The sequence below is a fragment of the Brienomyrus brachyistius genome, unplaced genomic scaffold (assembly GCF_023856365.1).
Source record: "Brienomyrus brachyistius isolate T26 unplaced genomic scaffold, BBRACH_0.4 scaffold123, whole genome shotgun sequence".
NCBI lineage: Eukaryota > Metazoa > Chordata > Actinopteri > Osteoglossiformes > Mormyridae > Brienomyrus > Brienomyrus brachyistius.
In genome coordinates this window covers 391,294-411,137 of record NW_026042398.1, presented here as the reverse complement: position 1 = coordinate 411,137, position 19,844 = coordinate 391,294, and the positions used below count along the sequence as shown (strand labels likewise).

Below are 19,844 nucleotides of genomic sequence, written 5' to 3'. Positions count from 1 at the left end.
GTCCGGGGTATCATGTGGGTGCTGGAACAGAACAGAGAGACACACACTGCCCACACTATGGCTGCTGGTGCGAGGCTGCAGGCAAGGAACAGGAATGTAGCAAAAGGGCAGGGGCACAGGTACACTGGCCCCACCTGAAAGCTGATTGGTCCCCTCCCCTCTTATTCACTGATTCAAAACATATCATTGACTAATGACAGAGTCGCCCCCTCTGTATGAATTTTGGCCCCTCCACCACCTTAAAAAATCCCTATAATCACTCCTGATATAGCAACAAACAAGCAGACACATTGCTGAAGCTGGAGTCTGGGGAGGCAATATTGATTAACACACAACCGGAAGTTAAAGTCAATGTTAGCTGAACCAAAATGCTTAATTAATTAAATATCCAGTTGTGTAAACGGGTAAATATTTGAGATATAGTAAGACAAAAGGCACGTGGATGCAGAGAGACAGAGGCCAGGTGCCTGCACCTTCTGCGTAGGGCGCCCCCTGCTGGTGAGCAGGCTGCTGCTGCGGCTCTTTCTGCCTCCGCAGTGGACGTTTCTGCGGAATGGCGGCGCTCATGTTGCTGTCGGTGGACACGGGGCTGCAGGGACGGTGTCCTGGGGGGCACATGTTGAATTTCCGACCTAGGGGGGTGTGGTCAATCCGGGGGTATAAACTGAGTTGGTCACTTTAGGTTACAGCCTTTCATTAGGCTAATTAATAAAGTAAGAAAGAAGGAGTGAAGCACATGGACAGGAAGCATAAATCTTAAGTGGACAGAATCGGACGCTCTGTTCATTCGTATGGTTGAAATGAGACTCATGCAAGTGAGAGCAAGACAGGGGGGGGGGTTACAGTGCAGGGCATGCAGTGACCCTTGAGCTGGGGGTTAAGGGCTGTGCTTAGGAGCACTGGATTTTCAGCCATGGGATTCGAACTGGCGACCTTCTGATCACGGACCCCCTGACGCCCGAACCCACTGAGTCACACATCACCCCCCCCCCCGTAATGGGAGCTTTGTCCCCTCCCCTCCACGCTGCTCACCTCCCGCGGCCGGCTGCTCGGAGAGGACGAACTCAGCCTGGGCGAAGTCGCCATCCGTGAAGAAGGAGCCGTCAGAGGAGCTGTCGCCGCTGGAGCGGCTGGAGGAGGCCACGGGGCCCACGCGGTGCTCCTCGTCCTCCGAGGCCGAGCCCCAGCCATTGATCATGGAGCCCGTGACGGAGCTCTCCAGGTCCCCCGCACTGGAGGCCGGGGTCCGGCCCAGGCCCCTGGGGCCCGGCCGACGCGGATGCTGGGGCCGGTGCGGGCGGAACTGCACCCGAGCCACTTCGGCATCAATCTCCTCCTCTTCATCATCCTCCAGGTCGTTGGTGTCCAGCGTCACAGGACCAGAGATGTAACCGTACGTGAGCGGGGGGGAGAGGGGCCTGGAGAGGCTGGGGGGGCTTCCTACATGCCGCCTGAAAAGGACGAGTAGGGTAATCACTATCCGGATGGGCACTCATAGGTTATCGTGCTAGACAGGAAGTGACATCGATGGAGGCAGCCACCTGTCATGGAGCATGGGCTGCAGGTCTTCTTGGGGTGAGGGTGTGAGTGTGGCTGTTGATTTGTGGCTGTAGGAGACAGCGGCGGGCGAAGACGCCGTCCCGCGAACAGGAGGCGTGGGACAGCGCCCCAACTCCGCATCACCGCCCGCATCCTCCTCTTCCTCCATCTCGCCCGGTTGCAGGTACAGCCGCACCGGCAGGGTGGGGCACTGCATGTCGGGGTCGTAGCTATGGCAACAGAAGGTCATATTTATCCCAGAACTTTCAGATCTGACTGATAAACACAAACATTTGAACTGGGACAAGTGTTAGTGTGTGTGTGGGGATTATGTATATGCTACTTTGTGGGGACCAAATGTCCCCATAATGTAATCAAAATATGTTATTTGAGACGTTGTGGTAATCAATTTTTCAGTTCCCACAAGGGGAACTGCAATTAAAAAAAATCTGTGAATACAATCATAAAACTAAAAAAGCCAAAAGTCTCGTATTTTGCTTGGTTACTTATGGTTAGGGCTGGGTGGGGGGTTAGGGCTGGGTGGGGGTTAGGGCTGGGTGGGGGGTTATGGCTGGGTGTGGGTTAGGGCTGGGTGGGGGTTAGGGCTGGGTGTGGGTTAGGGCTGGGTGGGGGTTATGGCTGGGTGTGGGTTATGGCTGGGTGGGGGGTTAGGGCTGGGTGTGGGTTAGGGCTGGGTGGGGGTTATGGCTGGGTGTGGGTTAGGGCTGGGTGTGGGTTAGGGCTGGGTGGGGGTTATGGCTGGGTGGGGGGTTATGGCTGGGTGTGGGTTAGGGCTGGGTGGGGGTTAGGGCTGGGTGGGGGGTTATGGCTGGGTGGGGGGTTATGGCTGGGTGTGGGTTAGGGCTGGGTGGGGGGTTATGGCTGGGTGTGGGTTAGGGCTGGGTGGGGGGTTATGGCTGGGTGTGGGTTAGGGCTGGGTGGGGGGTTATGGCTGGGTGGGGGGTTATGGCTGGGTGTGGGTTATGGCTGGGTGGGGGGTTATGGCTGGGTGGGGGGTTATGGCTGGGTGTGGGTTAGGGCTGGGTGGGGGTTATGGCTGGGTGGGGGGTTATGGCTGGGTGGGGGGTTATGGCTGGGTGTGGGTTAGGGCTGGGTGGGGGGTTATGGCTGGGTGTGGGTTAGGGCTGGGTGGGGGGTTATGGCTGGGTGTGGGTTAGGGCTGGGTGGGGGGTTATGGCTGGGTGTGGGTTAGGGCTGGGTGGGGGGTTATGGCTGGGTGGGGGGTTATGGCTGGGTGTGGGTTAGGGCTGGGTGGGGGGTTATGGCTGGGTGGGGGGTTATGGCTGGGTGTGGGTTAGGGCTGGGTGGGGGGTTATGGCTGGGTGGGGGTTAGGGCTGGGTGGGGGGTTATGGCTGGGTGTGGGTTAGGGCTGGGTGGGGGGTTATGGCTGGGTGTGGGTTATGGCTGGGTGTGGGTTAGGGCTGGGTGGGGGTTAGGGCTGGGTGTGGGTTATGGCTGGGTGGGGGGTTATGGCTGGGTGGGGGTTAGGGCTGGGTGTGGGTTATGGCTGGGTGGGGGGTTAGGGCTGGGTGTGGGTTATGGCTGGGTGGGGGGTTAGGGCTGGGTGGGGGTTAGGGCTGGGTGTGGGTTAGGGCTGGGTGGGGGTTATGGCTGGGTGGGGGTTAGGGCTGGGTGGGGGTTATGGCTGGGTGTGGGTTAGGGCTGGGTGGGGGGTTATGGCTGGGTGGGGGGTTAGGGCTGGGTGTGGGTTATGGCTGGGTGGGGATTATGGCTGGGTGTGGGTTAGGGCTGGGTGGGGGTTATGGCTGGGTGTGGGTTAGGGCTGGGTGGGGGGTTATGGCTGGGTGTGGGTTAGGGCTGGGTGGGGGTTAGGGCTGGGTGTGGGTTAGGGCTGGGTGGGGGTTATGGCTGGGTGGGGGTTAGGGCTGGGTGGGGGTTATGGCTGGGTGTGGGTTAGGGCTGGGTGGGGGTTATGGCTGGGTGGGGGTTAGGGCTGGGTGGGGGTTATGGCTGGGTGTGGGTTAGGGCTGGGTGGGGGGTTATGGCTGGGTGGGGGTTATGGCTGGGTGTGGGTTATGGCTGGGTGGTGGGTTATGGCTGGGTGGGGATTATGGCTGGGTGGGGGCTATGGCTGGGCGGGGGTTATGGCTGAGTGTGGGTTAGGGCTGGGTGGGGGTTATGGCTGGGTGGGGGCTATGGCTGGGCGGGGGTTATGGCTGGGTGGGGGGTTATGGCTGGGTGTGGGTTAGGGCTGGGTGGGGGGTTATGGCTGGGTGTGGGTTAGGGCTGGGTGGGGGGTTATGGCTGGGTGGGGGTTATGGCTGGGTGTGGGTTAGGGCTGGGTGGGGGTTAGGGCTGGGTGGGGGTTATGGCTGGGTGGGGGTTATGGCTGAGTGTGGGTTAGGGCTGGGTGGGGGTTATGGCTGGGTGGGGGTTAGGGCTGGGTGGGGGATGAGTTTGTCGTCGCTGGGATTAGAGTTCTGCAAATAGAATTGAATGGACACTCTGGAAAAGGATATGGCTACAAATATGTGTGTGTGTGTGCATGTGCATGCGTGTGCGCATGTGTGTGAATGTCACCTCTTCATCACGGACAGGGAGTACTCCTCAGTGGGAGGCTGGGAAGGGGGTGGGGGCAGGGAACCAGCAGCCCAGTTCAGACAGCTCTGTTTGGCTGCTTTGGGGGGGCGTGCACTCTTCTTCTGACCTTGGCTCCCTGGAAAGATGACACACACATTCAGGCAGGCAGCACACACACACATGCACACACACACATTCAGGCAGGCAGCACACACACACATGCACACACACACATTCAGGCAGGCAGCACACACACACATGCACACACACAGTCTTTATATAAGCACTGTGTCTGCAAGTTAAAGGAGGAGCACAGGCTCATTACCCATAATGACTTACGTTCGCGAGCACAGAACACAGAAGACATTTCAAAGGGGATATTTTCTATTTCAGGAGGTGGAGGGGGAACAAAGAATGGAAGGAAGAGAAAACACATCAAGGGCCAATTAGCTGGAATTTAAATTCATAGCACACAGTCGGATGCTCTGTCCTGTCGGGATTCAAACACATTCGAGGAGGAGTTTTGTGGCAGAAGCTGAAATTAAATCTTCAAGCAGCACAGGGAGAGAGAGCTGTGTTGCGGGGGGGCTGACTATGTCGTGCAGGGCCAACTGTGTTACGGTGTAAATCCTGCAAGCTGCACCCCCCCCTCATTTATCTAGGTACAGAGACAATAACACCTCGCCCACATGACCTCAGCGCTTTCTGAACAGGGTATGCTGAGGGTGACGGTAATTAATGGGCGATCCGGCCAGGCAGCTGCAAGAGCCAGGCATCGCAGGGGTGGGCGCAGGTACACAGCTGGCACCAGGGACCTAGGAGCCAGAGCCCCGGAAGCCCCATGCTGTGTCAACACTCAACTCTGCTGTCCAGTTTGCATCAGGAAAAGGGACGTCCTACTGTATATGTCCTGTATATGCAGGGGTGCCATCGGGGCATGGATACCCTGGCAGATTCAGGGGCCCCAGCGCTTCACAGGGGCCACAATAGGGGCGTGGATACCCTGGCAGATTCAGGGGGCCCAGCACTTCACAGGGGCCACAGTAGGGGCGTGGATACCCTGGCAGATTCAAGGGCCCCAGCGCTTCACAGGGGCCACAATAGGGGCGTGGATACCCTGGCAGATTCAGGGGGCCCAGCACTTCACAGGGGCCACAGTAGGGGCGTGGATACCCTGGCAGATTCAGGGGGCCCAGCACTTCACAGGGGCCACAGTAGGGGCGTGGATATCCTGGCAGATTCAGGGGCCCCAGCGCTTCACAGGGGCCACAATAGGGGCGTGGATACCCTGGCAGATTCAGGGGGCCCAGCACTTCACAGGGGCCACAGTAGGGGCGTGGATACCCTGGCAGATTCAGGGGGCCCAGCACTTCACAGGGGCCACAGTAGGGGCGTGGATACCCTGGCAGATTCAGGGGGCCCAGCACTTCACAGGGGCCACAGTAGGGGCATGGAAACCTTGGCAGATTCAGGGGGCCCAGCACTTCACAGGGGCCACAGTAGGGGCGTGGATACCCTGGCATATTCAGGGAGCCCAGCACTGCACAGGGGCCACAGTAGGGGCGTGGATACCCTGGCAGATTCAGGGGGCCCAGCACTTTACAGGGGCCACAGTAGGGGCATGCATACCCTGGAAGATTCAGGGGGCCCAGCACTTCACAGGGGCCACAGTAGGGGCATGGATACCCTCACAGATTCAGGGGGCCCAGCACTTCACAGGGGCCACAGTAGGGGCATGGATTCCCTGGCAGATTCAGGGGACCCAGCACTTCACAGGGGCCCTTGAATATGTCAAATTACAAAATGTAATGTAACTGAGGTAATGTCACTGAAGGGGCCCAGATTTGCTAGTTACGGCCCTGGTCTACATGCTTGACTCCCGAGGTTTAAGGGCAGAGTCTTGTAGTCTGGGGGTTGATATTTTGAAGTGAATGAGAGGAACCGTTGATGTACCTTAGTGCCAGACACAGAGTCCCTCCAGGGGAATATCGAAGCACATGAACTGGTTAAATCTTGTGCTACAAATGTCACGATGAAGAGATTAGCAGCTAACAATTAACTCCGCTGGCCCGAGTCTCCTTCCAGGCGCCCTCCGGTCTTTCACAGCCCCACCTCCCTTCCCACCGACACTGCTATCTCACCAGAGGTGCTGTTGCTGCCGCGGTCGGAGCTATGGCAGGATCCGGAGGTGCCGGGCTCGTGGATGTGGCCATAGGGAATGGTGGCTGGCAGGGTGCTCTCTCCGCACCTGTATTGGTCTGGCAGGGGGAGGGCAGTGTGATTAACATGAATGTAGATGATACAGCAGCTGGTGAAGCGTCTTGCAGGGCCAGCATGGATGCAAAGATATACCCTTTAGCTAACATGGCCTCTGTGTTTGACATACATCCAACCACGATTAGCATCACTGTTTAGGGCCTGATTCTATGACCCACAGGGGAACTGGCCCCAGCTAAAAGGCGATTGGTCACCAGAGTGCCACATCCCCTGTCACTCACAGATTCAACACATATCATTGGTTAATTATCGAGGTTCTCCCCTCTTTTTTTTCCCATCATAGACGGACTACAATCATACGCACACCACCCCGTTAGCATCCCCCCTCCCTTACTCTGTCTGCACTGCTCCGAGGTGCCAAACTGCATCTGTGATGTCACTTCCTGCTGCTTCAGCTTCCAGCAGCGCTTCTCCGCAGCATCGCCCAAGGCCACGCCCCCTGGGCCACCGCTTACATTCTTGCTCAGGATGCTGGACTGGATGAGCTGAGTGGTGGCGTAGGGGGTGGGCTCGTACGGCGTGGGCGGCCCCCCCATGAAGCTCAGGCTGGGGCTGTTGAAGGTCTTCATCTCGTTGAGCTTGTTGAGGTCCACGTCGCTGTAGACGCCCGACTCTGAGGTGACCAGCCCCCCCTGCTTGTTATCCAGCTGGGCGTTGTAGTTGGCAATGCAGTCGGCTGTGGGCAGGGAAAGCGACCTGTTAATAACCTGCTAACTGGTTAACCTAAAGCCGTTTAACCCACCCACTGCCGTCCTTTGGTGGGTCACCATGTTTGCTGTTTCCCCAGAAGTCGAAATCTCTATGAAAGGACAGAAGCCCTTTGTTCAGTTACTCCACTCGACCCTGCTGATAATTCCAGTCCACATGCTTTTCAAATCCACCGCATCGATTCCGCTACAGCTGACGCGCGCATCCACTAGTCAGCCACAGGGGGGAGCCAGGACTCTGTGGTAAAACAGACTTGTTCTGTTCAACCCACTCCTGTCTTATACTTGATACCATTTATGTCTCTTAGCTATTTTTAAGTGAGCTGAAGCTGATTCTTCACAGCCTTCAAGACAGTAACAAGAATGTTAAATACACACGGAACCTGCAATATAATCCTAATCACTGTTTTTCACTAACTACTTTAACCTCAGCACCTTTGTGTATTTCTGTATACTGCCTATGTAATGTAAATATTGTATATATACTTTACGTTTATTTTAATTTAACCTCTATAGCAGATGCTTTTATCCAAAGTGATAATTTTTCATACAATCCCTGAAGCAAGTGGTGGTTAAGGGTGTTGCTCAAGGGTCCAACAGTGAAATCACTGCTCGAACTGCTAACCCGCTGAGCTACACTGCACTGTTATGCTATTTATTGTTATTTATCATGATATGTTATTTAAGTCTGTAGGGAGGTATGCAAACAAGCCTTTCATTGCACTTGTACTTGCACAAATGACAATAAAGGCCTGTCTCGCTGTCCCAGACACACGGCCAAATCGGTTAGAGGGTAGGTGAATATTTAATGAGAAAAGACAGAGAAACACTGATATGAAACATGCTTGTCTTTGCTGTCCATCTGTCTCGCTGTCCTTGGAGACTGGACCATACGAAAAGCTCTGTTATACTCACAGGTGGCTGCTCATTTCAAAGCTTGTCAAATATTTAAATCTGTAAAATCTCCTAATGGTCTGAGGGTGGCTGGCCCGCCGCAGCGTCCAGCGGCCAGAAGACGGCCCATTAAGCAGGACACTCGTGTTGTGAGGTGAGGGTTCTCTATCGAAAGGCTCGCTACAGTGCTTTTATAATTACTGCCCCCACTGCGCACTGTAACTGCGCAGATGGGGCGATAGGCAGCAGGCTGCTGAAGGAGGCAGATTTGTGGCCTGAGCGTCATGGATTCAAGAGCATCAACTAAGTAATAAATCAAAGGCAGTAAATAATAATAATATAAATCCACAAGCCAGAGGTTCAGGAGGCTGGTTTTCATTGTAATGGAATGGAATGTTCATTGTAATGAATGGTCAAGCCAGCAGAGGGCGCAGCGGTTGAGAAAAATCACTTGCCATGGTAAGCCATAAACCCCGCCTCCACACTGCTGTCAGCTGGGAAGCTGTGAGCCCCGCCCCCAAACATATGTCACATAGGAACCCATAAACCCCGCCCTCAAACAGATGTCACATAGGAACCCGTAAGCCCCGCCCCCAAACAGATGTCACATAGGAACCCGTAAACCCTGCCCCCAAACAGATGTCACATAGGAACCTGTAAGCCCCGCCCCCAAACAGATGTCACATGGGAACCCGTAAACCCTGCCCCCAAACAGATGTCACATAGGAACCTGTAAGCCCCGCCCCCAAACAGATGTCACATGGGAACCCGTAAACTACGCCCCCAAACAGATGTCACATAGGAACCCATAAACCCCGCCCTCAAACAGATGTCACATAGGAACCCATAAATCCCACCCCCAAACAGATGTCACATGGGAACCCGTAAACCCTGCCCCCAAACAGATGTCACATAGGAACCCGTAAGCCCCGCCCTCAAACAGATGTCACATAGGAACCCATAAGCCCCACCCCCAAACAGATGTCACATGGGAACCCGTAAACCCCGCCCCCAAACAGATGTCATATGGGAACCTGTAAACCCCGCCCCCAAACAGATGTCATACGGGAAGCCATAAGCGCCACTCCCACACAGATCTCATACACGCAGCTGTAAGTCCCATCCCACACAGCTCATATATGGGTAGCCGTAAGCCCCGCCCTCAGATAGCTCTCGCCTAGAATGTTCTATAACCCCCCCCCCCCCCACAGCACTCACCGGGGCGGCTGTAGGTGGTCATACTGCTGTCACTGGTGCCGTTTCCCCCATTGCAGCAGTTGATGCTGCAGTCCTTGTGGGCAGGGCAGGCGTTGGGCCAGGAGTCCGCAGCCCAGGGCTGACTTGGCACCTCCCCCGCATTCAGCAGCCCGGGCCTTGTGGGATCAGAGAAACCGGCTGCCTCAGACGACATCACACATTTCACAGGTGACCTCAGTACCACCCAATTCAGTCAGCTTCCTGACCTTCAGCTACCAGTCACCCCGATAACCTAAACTAACATCAGAATAACCTTAAAATCTATAAAAAACCAGGCTTCTGTCCCAGGAGGTGACCTGCCACTGCAGGCTATAAATTTGTGCATGTTAAAAATATTGATCATTTTATTAATGGAGGAGAAAGGTGTTGATAGTGGGCGGAGCTATGCACAATCAATTCCAGTGGGCGGGGCAATAACTCTTTGTTTGATTGACTGTGCAGTTTCTGAGGGCAGGAGCAGCAGTGACGCAGTCTTTAAGCCACACCCCCAGCCCACTGCTCGACTGGCATTTTAGCACCACCTCCAAGCACATCCCTCACAATCGCTCTGTCACAGGAGCCATTGTCGCAGGTCCCCCTGGAGCACACTCTGCAGGCAAGATAAGGCCGCCCATCATGTCACTGAGCGTGTGCTGGGCTGCAAAGGGCCTGTTAGGCTTTCTTTTCATAGCTGATGAAACTGATAAAGGTGCTCCTTACACACACACACACACACACACACACAGACTTGCAGTCCACCTTAGACGTCATTTCGATGTAGATCGATCCTTTTTCAGCTGGTTGAGCAGGTGGCCACAGTAATTAAGGGCTGGATATGAGTAATGGAGGAGCATCTAGCCGGTGGGACCAAAGCCCACACCAATCCAAATGTAAACACCTAACAGTCATAATGATGAAGAGCTTCCCAGTATGCCTCAGCGGCCGCTGGGCAGAGAGCAGAGGCTGCCGCAGACCGGCACCGTGTTTTATAGGTAGCTCTGATATTACCATACACCATATGGGCAGCAGCACTGGGTGACAAACTGACTTGGACTGAGAACCAAGGAGGTGGGATGACTGAGAGTGTCCTGTTACAAAGTCAAACATCTCCCCCTGGTGTCTGAGAGAGGGAAGTGCAAGCATGGTACTTCCAGTAAAGACACCCATGCAGCCAGCACCCCCTTTATCCATGCACACACAGAAACAGGCACGCATGCACACTCTGTTTCAGGCATCTCTTACCTTCCGGCGCTACAAATAGCCTCTCCCCCACTCTGATAGGCCACTGAAACACAGACACGGGTCACATGATTAGCCCAGCAGACCGAAGCTCCACCCACTTTATTAGCAAATAACGACAGGAATCTATATATCCCATGTGCTGCTGTGTAAACTTACTACAAAATGGTCAATAAGGACAGAACTATTAATGCCAGAGCAGTAAGAGAACAAATGAGGGTAGTTACTCCGCTGATGGCTCCTGAGGCAGTGCCTAGAGCTCTTAGTGCCCAGGAGACGGTGACATGGCAGGTAAAAGTGAAGCGGCCGGCTGGGGCTTCATCAGAGGAGAGACAAGATGGAGAACCCCCCCCCCCCCCCACACACACACACACACACACACACACACACACACACACTTCATGACACGTACTTCCATCCTGCCTCCAGCAATACAGGATATGTGTGTATATATGTGTGTGTGTGTGTGTGTGCGTGTGTATGGATTATGTTTATACTACATTGTGGGGACCAAACGTCCCCCACAATGTGAAAAAAACCTGTTATTCTGGTGTGGAGACCATTTTTCAGGTCCCCACAAAGATCTGCGACTGCAATCAGAAAACTAAAAATGTCAAAAGATTTGTATTTTCTGTACTTATGGTTAAGGTTAGAGCTGCATAGGGGTTACGGTCATCATGTTGGGATTAGGGTTTTCCCCATAGAAATCAATGGAGAGTCCCCACAAAGATAGAATTACAAACCTGTGTGTGTGTGTGTGTGGGCGGGGGGAGTGTCAGGTACAGGCGGTTTAAACTCACATACCTATAGGTGTGAAGGTGAAGGAGGGAACTGCAAGGAGAGACAGACAGAGAGTTGGAACATTAACGGCCCAAAAGGGTTAGCTGGTCAAATGCGTGCCACATCCACATCAAATTAAGCCGGCACTTTTATTCAAAGTGATGGACAATCCGGCCCATAGGAGTGAAGGGTTTTGCTCACTCTGCTGAGCCTGGGATTTGACCTGACGACCTGCTGATTACAAGCACAGTATTCTAACATGTGGAGGCACCAATACCCAATTCACATGCACACACACATTGCTGGTTGCCTTTCTCTTCTTTACTGGGCACCAGTGGGTTTATCAGTAGCCAAACCGGTAAGGCACTGACCCGCCCGGCTCCAGGACTGACCCTTGCGGATGCCGGCGTAGCTGGTGCTCAGACCGCTCCTCTTTTTGCGGTGCCGGTAAAGCCAGATGCTGAACACCATGAGAATCAGCCAGCAGGTGGCGCCGATGCCCGCGATGAAGGCCGGCTGCTTGACCACGTCTGAGATCTGCTGCGACAGCGGATACTCCAGACTGTCGGTGAGCCGGCCGGCGGAGTCTGAGGAAGAAGAGGGTGAGGCGGGGAAAAAGGGAGCGAGAGAGGTGGAGGAAAGAGAGTGAAAACGAGAAAACAAAACAATGTCAACCTGACACTCTAATACTCTTGTTAAAATAAACACTTATTAAATGTCTCTGACAGCGCGGTGCCCTAAGGACGGATGAGGATAAACAGGTAGCAGACATTCAGAAACAAAATGCTCGCTCCTCTGGATACGGCCTCATTAGAGATTCCTGGGTGAGTTTTCCAGCGCACATTTTAACAGACTCAGTCTATTTTTACAATTTAATGAGCGGTTTAAGAAGCCTTTATTATGCGGTGGTGAAGTGTACAAATCACAGAGGCGTCACACTTCAGCTGACACAGGGGACGAAAGGGAAAATGTCTCTAACGAGGAAGAAGAGGATGAAGAATGTTTCTCCAGATGCGTCTGGCGGGGAAGGGAGAGTGTAAGCTCCAAGTCAGGCAAATATTTGCCCCCCACTTATTTTGACTGCCCTGCTGACTCGTGACGTGTGAAGGGGGGGTGTGTAAATGAAGGCTCTCTGTCACTCTATCACTGTGATGTGATTGGCTGGGTATTTTTCATCTACTTCTTCTCTGCCTCTTTTTTCCATTTTCACTTTTATGTCTTTTAACATTCAAAGGAGCAGAATTTAGCCCAAGGCAAAAAAATTCCAAGAACCACTTTTAAAGCGACGGCCCTGAATCACCCCCCCCAACCCCCACCCTGCACTTTCACACGTGCACCTGCGTCTGTTGTCGGACTTTTGAAATGGTTATTACTTCAAGCAGATGGTCCCATTCAGCACGACAGCGTTCTGCTGTGGAACTGCGTTCAGCCTGAACATGCCATGGAATCCTGAACGCATATGCAGGGACAGCTGGGTGTGTCCAGCAGAGCAGAAATCCATACCTGTCTCTTCGTGCGCGTGTGCGTGTGTGTGTGTGTGTGTGTGTGTGTGTTATGTTTATATTACATTCTGAGGAACAAATGTCCCCCACAATGTAATAAAAACCTGTTATTTTTCAGGTCCCCAGAAAGATCTGTCAATGCAATCAAAAAAGTAAAAATGCTGAAAGTCTTGTATTTTGCCTGGTTACTTAGTTAAGGTTAGGCCTGGGCGGGGTTTAAGGGTGTAGGAATTAGAGTTTGCTCCGTAGAAATGAGTCCCCACAAAGAGATGATTACAAATAAGTGTGTGTGTGCGTGTGTGTGTATGATATTACATCCATGACTATAGATGCGTGTGTCTGTTGCCTGTAAGTACCACATGTGTGCAAATCTGTGATTGTATATGTTTGAGGGTGTGTGTGTTAGTTTGTAACAGAATTTCACATTATTCAAGATACTTCGATGTAATAACCAGCCAGCAGAGGGTGCAGTGGTTCAAAGAATTACTGTAGATGAAATGATTGCTGGTTGGTCGCATTCCCTAGGAGGGCTAGAGCATGTAGCCTGTACAGATGGGCATGTCTGACTCACAGTCGCCGCCCCTGTGACAGGCAGCCACAAGCTGCATAGCGGATGGGGTCTCTTCCCAAACGCCTTCTCATTAAGGGTTGTCATGTTGGTGAAATGTACTATAATAGCACTGAGATTGGGCCGTCATTATCCCTGATTACACATCTAAGAGAAGAGATGGAACGGCAGGTAGGACGAGGCTGTGTGTGGTATCATCAGCTGGGGGGCCGGGGGGGGGGGGAGAGAGGGAGCAGGGGTTCATGAGGATGGGGGTGGATGGGACCCAGAGAGCGAATAACAGTGTGTGTGGCTGTGACTGGTGTGTTGGTGTGAGACACTTTCAGTGTTTATCAGTGTGTGGCTGATTGTGTTGGTGTGAGACACTGTCAGTGTGTATATCAGTGTGTGTGGCTGATTATGTTGGTGTGTGACACTTTCAGTGTTTATCAGTGTGTGGCTGATTGTGTTGCTGTGAGACACTGTCAGTTTTTATCAGTGTGTGGCTGATTGTGTTGCTGTGAGACACTGTCAGTGTGTATATCAGTGTGTGTGGCTGATTGTGTTGGTGTGAGATACTGTCAGTGTGTATATAAGTGTGTGTGGCTGATTGTGTTGGTGTGAGACACTGTCAGTGTGTATATCAGTGTGTGTGGCTGATTGTGTTGGTGTGAGACACTGTCAGTGTGTATATCAGTGCGTGTGGCTGATTGTGTTGCTGTGAGACACTGTCAGTGTGTATATCAGTGTGTGTGGCTGATTGTGTTGCTGTGAGACACTGTCAGTGTGTATATCAGTGTGTGTGGCTGATTGTGTTGGTGTGAGACACTTTCAGTGTTTATCAGTGTGTGGCTGATTGTGTTGCTGTGAGACACTGTCAGTGTGTATATTAGTGTGTGTGGCTGATTGTGTTGCTGTGAGATACTGACAGTGTGTATATCAGTGTGTGTGGCTGATTGTGTTGCTGTGAGACACTGTCAGTGTGTATATCAGTGTGTGTGGCTGATTGCGTTGCTGCGAGACACTGTCAGTGTTTATCAGTGTGAGTGGATGATTGTGTTGCTGTGAGACACTGTCAGTGTGTATATCAGTGTGTGTGGCTGATTGTGTTGGTGTGAGACACTGTCAGTGTTTATCAGTGTGTGGCTGATTGTGTTGGTGTGAGACACTGTCAGTGTGTATTTCAGTGTGTGCGGCTGATTGTGTTGCTGTGAGATACTGTCAGTGTGTATATCAGTGTGTGTGGCTGATTGTGTTGCTGTGAGACACTGTCAGTGTGCATATCAGTGTGTGTGGCTGATTGTGTTGCTGCGAGACACTGTCAGTGTGTATATCAGTGTGTGTGGCTGATTGTGTTGCTGCGAGACACTGTCAGTGTGTATATCAGTGTGTGTGGCTGATTGTGTTGCTGTGAGACACTGTCAGTGTGTATATCAGTGTGTGTGGCTGATTGTGTTGCTGTGAGACACTGTCAGTGTGTATATCAGTGTGTGTGGCTGATTGTGTTGGTGTGTGACACTTTCAGTGTTCATCAGTGTGTGTGGCTGATTGTGTTGGTGTGAGACACTGTCAGTGTGTATATCAGTGTGTGTGCTTGATTGTGCTGGTGTGAGACACTGTCAGTGTTTATCAGTGTGAGTGGATGATTGCGTTGCTGTGAGACACTGTCAGTGTGTATATCAGTGTGTGTGGCTGATTGTGCTGGTGTGAGACACTGTCAGTGTGTATATCAGTGTGTGTGGCTGATTGTGTTGGTGTGAGACACTGTCAGTGTTTATCAGTGTGAGTGGATGATTGTGTTGCTGTGAGACACTGTCAGTGTGTATATCAGTGTGTGTGGCTGATTGTGTTGGTGTGAGACACTGTCAGTGTTTATCAGTGTGTGGCTGATTGTGTTGGTGTGAGACACTGTCAGTGTGTATATCAGTGTGTGTGGCTGATTGTGTTGCTGTGAGACACTGTCAGTGTGTATATCAGTGTGTGGCTGATTGTGTTGGTGTGAGACACTGTCAGTGTGTATATCAGTGTGTGTGGCTGATTGTGTTGGTGTGAGACACTGGCAGTGTTTATCAGTGTGAGTGGATGATTGTGTTGCTGTGAGACACTGTCAGTGTGTATATCAGTGTGTGTGGCTGATTGTGTTGGTGTGAGACACTGTCAGTGTGTATATCAGTGTGTGTGGCTGATTGTGCTGGTGTGAGACACTGTTAGTGTGTATTTCAGTGTGTGTGGCTGATTGTGTTGGTGTGAGACACTGTCAGTGTTTATCAGTTTGAGTGGATGATTGTGTTGCTGTGAGACACTGTCAGTGTGTATATCAGTGTGTGTGGCTGATTGTGTTGGTGTGAGACACTGTCAGTGTGTATATCAGTGTGTGTGGCTGATTGTGTTGCTGTGAGACACTGTCAGTGTGTATATCAGTGTGTGGCTGATTGTGTTGGTGTGAGACACTGTCAGTGTGTATATCAGTGTGTGTGGCTGATTGTGTTGGTGTGAGACACTGGCAGTGTTTATCAGTGTGAGTGGATGATTGTGTTGCTGTGAGACACTGTCAGTGTGTATATCAGTGTGTGTGGCTGATTGGGTTGGTGTGAGACACTGTCAGTGTGTATATCAGTGTGTGTGGCTGATTGGGTTGGTGTGAGACACTGTCAGTGTGTATACCAGTGTGTGTGGCTGATTGTGTTGGTGTGAGACACTGTCAATGTGTATATCAGTGTGTGTGGCTGATTGTGTTGCTGTGAGACACTGTCAGTGTGTATATTAGTGTGTGGCTGATTGTGTTGGTGTGAGACACTGTCAGTGTGTATACCAGTGTGTGTGGCTGATTGTGTTGGTGTGAGACACTGTCAGTGTTTATCAGTGTGTGGCTGATTGTGTTGCTGTGAGACACTGTCAGTGTGTATATCAGTGTGTGTGGCTGATTGTGTTGGTGTGAGACACTGTCAGTGTGTATATCAGTGTGTGTGGCTGATTGTGTTGCTGCGAGACACTGTCAGTGTGTATATCAGTGTGTGTGCTTGATTGTGCTGGTGTGAGACACTGTCAGTGTTTATCAGTGTGAGTGGATGATTGCGTTGCTGTGAGACACTGTCAGTGTGTATATCAGTGTGTGTGGCTGATTGTGCTGGTGTGAGACACTGTCAGTGTGTATATCAGTGTGTGTGGCTGATTGTGTTGGTGTGAGACACTGTCAGTGTTTATCAGTGTGAGTGGATGATTGTGTTGCTGTGAGACACTGTCAGTGTGTATATCAGTGTGTGTGGCTGATTGTGTTGGTGTGAGACACTGTCAGTGTTTATCAGTGTGTGGCTGATTGTGTTGGTGTGAGACACTGTCAGTGTGTATATCAGTGTGTGTGGCTGATTGTGTTGCTGTGAGACACTGTCAGTGTGTATATCAGTGTGTGGCTGATTGTGTTGGTGTGAGACACTGTCAGTGTGTATATCAGTGTGTGTGGCTGATTGTGTTGGTGTGAGACACTGGCAGTGTTTATTAGTGTGAGTGGATGATTGTGTTGCTGTGAGACACTGTCAGTGTGTATATCAGTGTGTGTGGCTGATTGTGTTGGTGTGAGACACTGTCAGTGTGTATATCAGTGTGTGTGGCTGATTGTGCTGGTGTGAGACACTGTCAGTGTGTATTTCAGTGTGTGTGGCTGATTGTGTTGGTGTGAGACACTGTCAGTGTTTATCAGTTTGAGTGGATGATTGTGTTGCTGTGAGACACTGTCAGTGTGTATATCACTGTGTGTGGCTGATTGTGTTGGTGTGAGACACTGTCAGTGTGTATATCAGTGTGTGTGGCTGATTGTGTTGCTGTGAGACACTGTCAGTGTGTATATCAGTGTGTGGCTGATTGTGTTGGTGTGAGACACTGTCAGTGTGTATATCAGTGTGTGTGGCTGATTGTGTTGGTGTGAGACACTGGCAGTGTTTATCAGTGTGAGTGGATGATTGTGTTGCTGTGAGACACTGTCAGTGTGTATATCAGTGTGTGTGGCTGATTGGGTTGGTGTGAGACACTGTCAGTGTGTATATCAGTGTGTGTGGCTGATTGTGCTGGTGTGAGACACTGTCAGTGTGTATACCAGTGTGTGTGGCTGATTGTGTTGCTGTGAGACACTGTCAGTGTGTATATCAGTGTGTGTGGCTGATTGTGTTGCTGTGAGACACTGTCAGTGTGTATATCAGTGTGTGTGGCTGATTGTGTTGGTGTGAGATACTGTCAGTGTGTATATCAGTGTGTGTGGCTGATTGTGTTGGTGTGAGACACTGTCAATGTGTATATCAGTGTGTGTGGCTGATTGTGTTGCTGTGAGACACTGTCAGTGTGTATACCAGTGTGTGTGGCTGATTGTGTTGGTGTGAGACACTGTCAGTGTTTATCAGTGTGTGGCTGATTGTGTTGCTGTGAGACACTGTCAGTGTGTATATCAGTGTGTGTGGCTGATTGTGTTGGTGTGAGACACTGTCAGTGTGTATATCAGTGTGTGTGGCTGATTGTGTTGCTGCGAGACACTGTCAGTGTGTATATCAGTGTGTGTGGCTGATTGTGTTGCTGTGAGACACTGTCAGTGTGTATATCAGTGTGTGGCTGATTGTGTTGGTGTGAGACACTGTCAGTGTGTATATCAGTGCGTGTGGCTGATTGTGTTGCTGTGAGACACTGTCAGTGTGTATATCAGTGCGTGTGACTGATTGTGTTGGTGTGAGATACTGTCAGTGTGTATATCAGTGTGTGTGGCTGATTGTGTTGGTGTGAGACACTGTCAGTGTGTATATCAGTGTGTGTGGCTGATTGTGTTGCTGTGAGACACTGTCAGTGTGTATATCAGTGTGTGGCTGATTGTGTTGGTGTGAGACACTGTCAGTGTGTATATCAGTGTGTGTGGCTGATTGTGTTGGTGTGAGACACTGTCAGTGTGTATATCAGTGCGTGTGGCTGATTGTGTTGGTGTGAGACACTGTCAGTGTGTATATCAGTGTGTGTGACTGATTGTGTTGGTGTGAGATACTGTCAGTGTGTATATCAGTGTGTGTGGCTGATTGTGTTGGTGTGAGACACTGTCAGTGTGTATATCAGTGTGTGTGGCTGATTGTGTTGCTGTGAGACACTGTCAGTGTGTATATCAGTGTGTGTGGCTGATTGTGTTGCTGTGAGACACTGTCAGTGAGTATATCAGTGTGTGTGGCTGATTGTGGTCACACCCCTGTCCCCATCACCTTACTCACCCAGCTGGAAGAAGGTGACGTCACTCTTAACACCCGGACCAGCTCCGGTGCTTGCAGCCACCTCCACACTGTAGCGCACTCCCGGGGCCAGGCTTGGGATGACCACCGAGAAGGTGGACCCGTCCACGGTGCGATTTATGTGGTATCGGCTCTCATTACCCAGGCACCAGATCTGCAGGATCGTGAGAGATGTGTGGGCAAGTGATACTAGAGCAAGAATGATTTAATGTGAAAGGCCACACAGACAGAACTACCCCAGAGACCCTGAGCTCACACCCAGGGTGACAGATGCTGCAACCAATCAGAGATGGACAGTTACAGCAACCAATCAAAGATGGACAGATACAGCATCCAGTCAGAGATGATGCCTGTAAAACAGCCCCTTCTAGGAAAGGAATCAGACACTCTATAATAGAGTCCAGCTCCTTGAACCCTGAACTACTGCGTTCTGTCCTTCCATTGACATTACATGGAATATGGACCAAAAAGCTTTGTGCTCATCGTCAATGTAACGACAAGGCCCGACCAGCAGAGGGCGATATATAACAACGCACAGACTGTTCACTGCCCTCCCCTCTGCCTGTCTCATTGCACAGCAAGCGTCTTCAGCTTTTAATAACTTTATGTAACTCATTCATACGCCAGGATTTCCTTCCAAGCGAAGAACAGCCTTAGGTGCATCCTGGACAAGGCTCTGTGTGAATGAGCCCCCATCGCTGTGCTCCCCTCAGTGGTCCCAGTACTCTGAATGGGCCTAGTCTCTCACTTTCATTGTTCTTACCTTGTACTCCTGGACTACTCCGTTCTGCTCTTCTTCGGGAGGCGGTTGCCAGGCAACCAGAATGGCGGTCCCATTGTCGTCGCTCTTTTTTACAGTGACATCGCGGGGGGGTGCACTGGGGGCTGGGGAAGGTGGGGTGGGTGGGGGGGGGGGGGCTCGTGTCAGTACACATTGTTTATTCTAACACTCTTTTCATACTGTTCACCACAAATACTCTTCTTCACCACAGGCCCCATGGGGAAAGCTGACCCCCCCCCCCCACACCCATCAATGTCCTGCCTGCAGAAACCGCATCATCCAACCGTGACCACAAACACTGACATGAAGATCCTCTCATGCCGGCCTCGCCACTGTCTCCCCGACGTGCCGTCTGTACACTCCTAGAGGGATATTACTCCTCGTCTAACCGGGGTCAGCAAATCATTTCCAGTGGAGTGTGATTTTTCCTCCCTGTTTTCAATTCCCCCAGGAAAAGCTATTTTAAAGTGACTCACGGACGAACTGTTAGTGACGACGTGTGATATTAAATACCGCCTGACTGACGC

General features: G+C 51.7%; 1 protein-coding gene across 1 annotated transcript in view; it reads right to left on the bottom strand.

The window, feature by feature from the left end:
- The window catches only part of LOC125727863 (roundabout homolog 1-like), a 156,260-nt gene that overhangs the window by 2,322 nt on the left and 134,094 nt on the right, over positions 1–19,844 (bottom strand). The window contains 12 exon segments of the mRNA XM_049004840.1: positions 474–632; positions 1,033–1,451; positions 1,542–1,769; positions 4,103–4,238; positions 6,244–6,360; positions 6,714–7,055; positions 9,199–9,353; positions 10,459–10,501; positions 11,260–11,286; positions 11,628–11,822; positions 18,519–18,690; positions 19,300–19,421. Coding sequence (XP_048860797.1) covers positions 474–632; positions 1,033–1,451; positions 1,542–1,769; positions 4,103–4,238; positions 6,244–6,360; positions 6,714–7,055; positions 9,199–9,353; positions 10,459–10,501; positions 11,260–11,286; positions 11,628–11,822; positions 18,519–18,690; positions 19,300–19,421 — 2,115 coding nt within the window.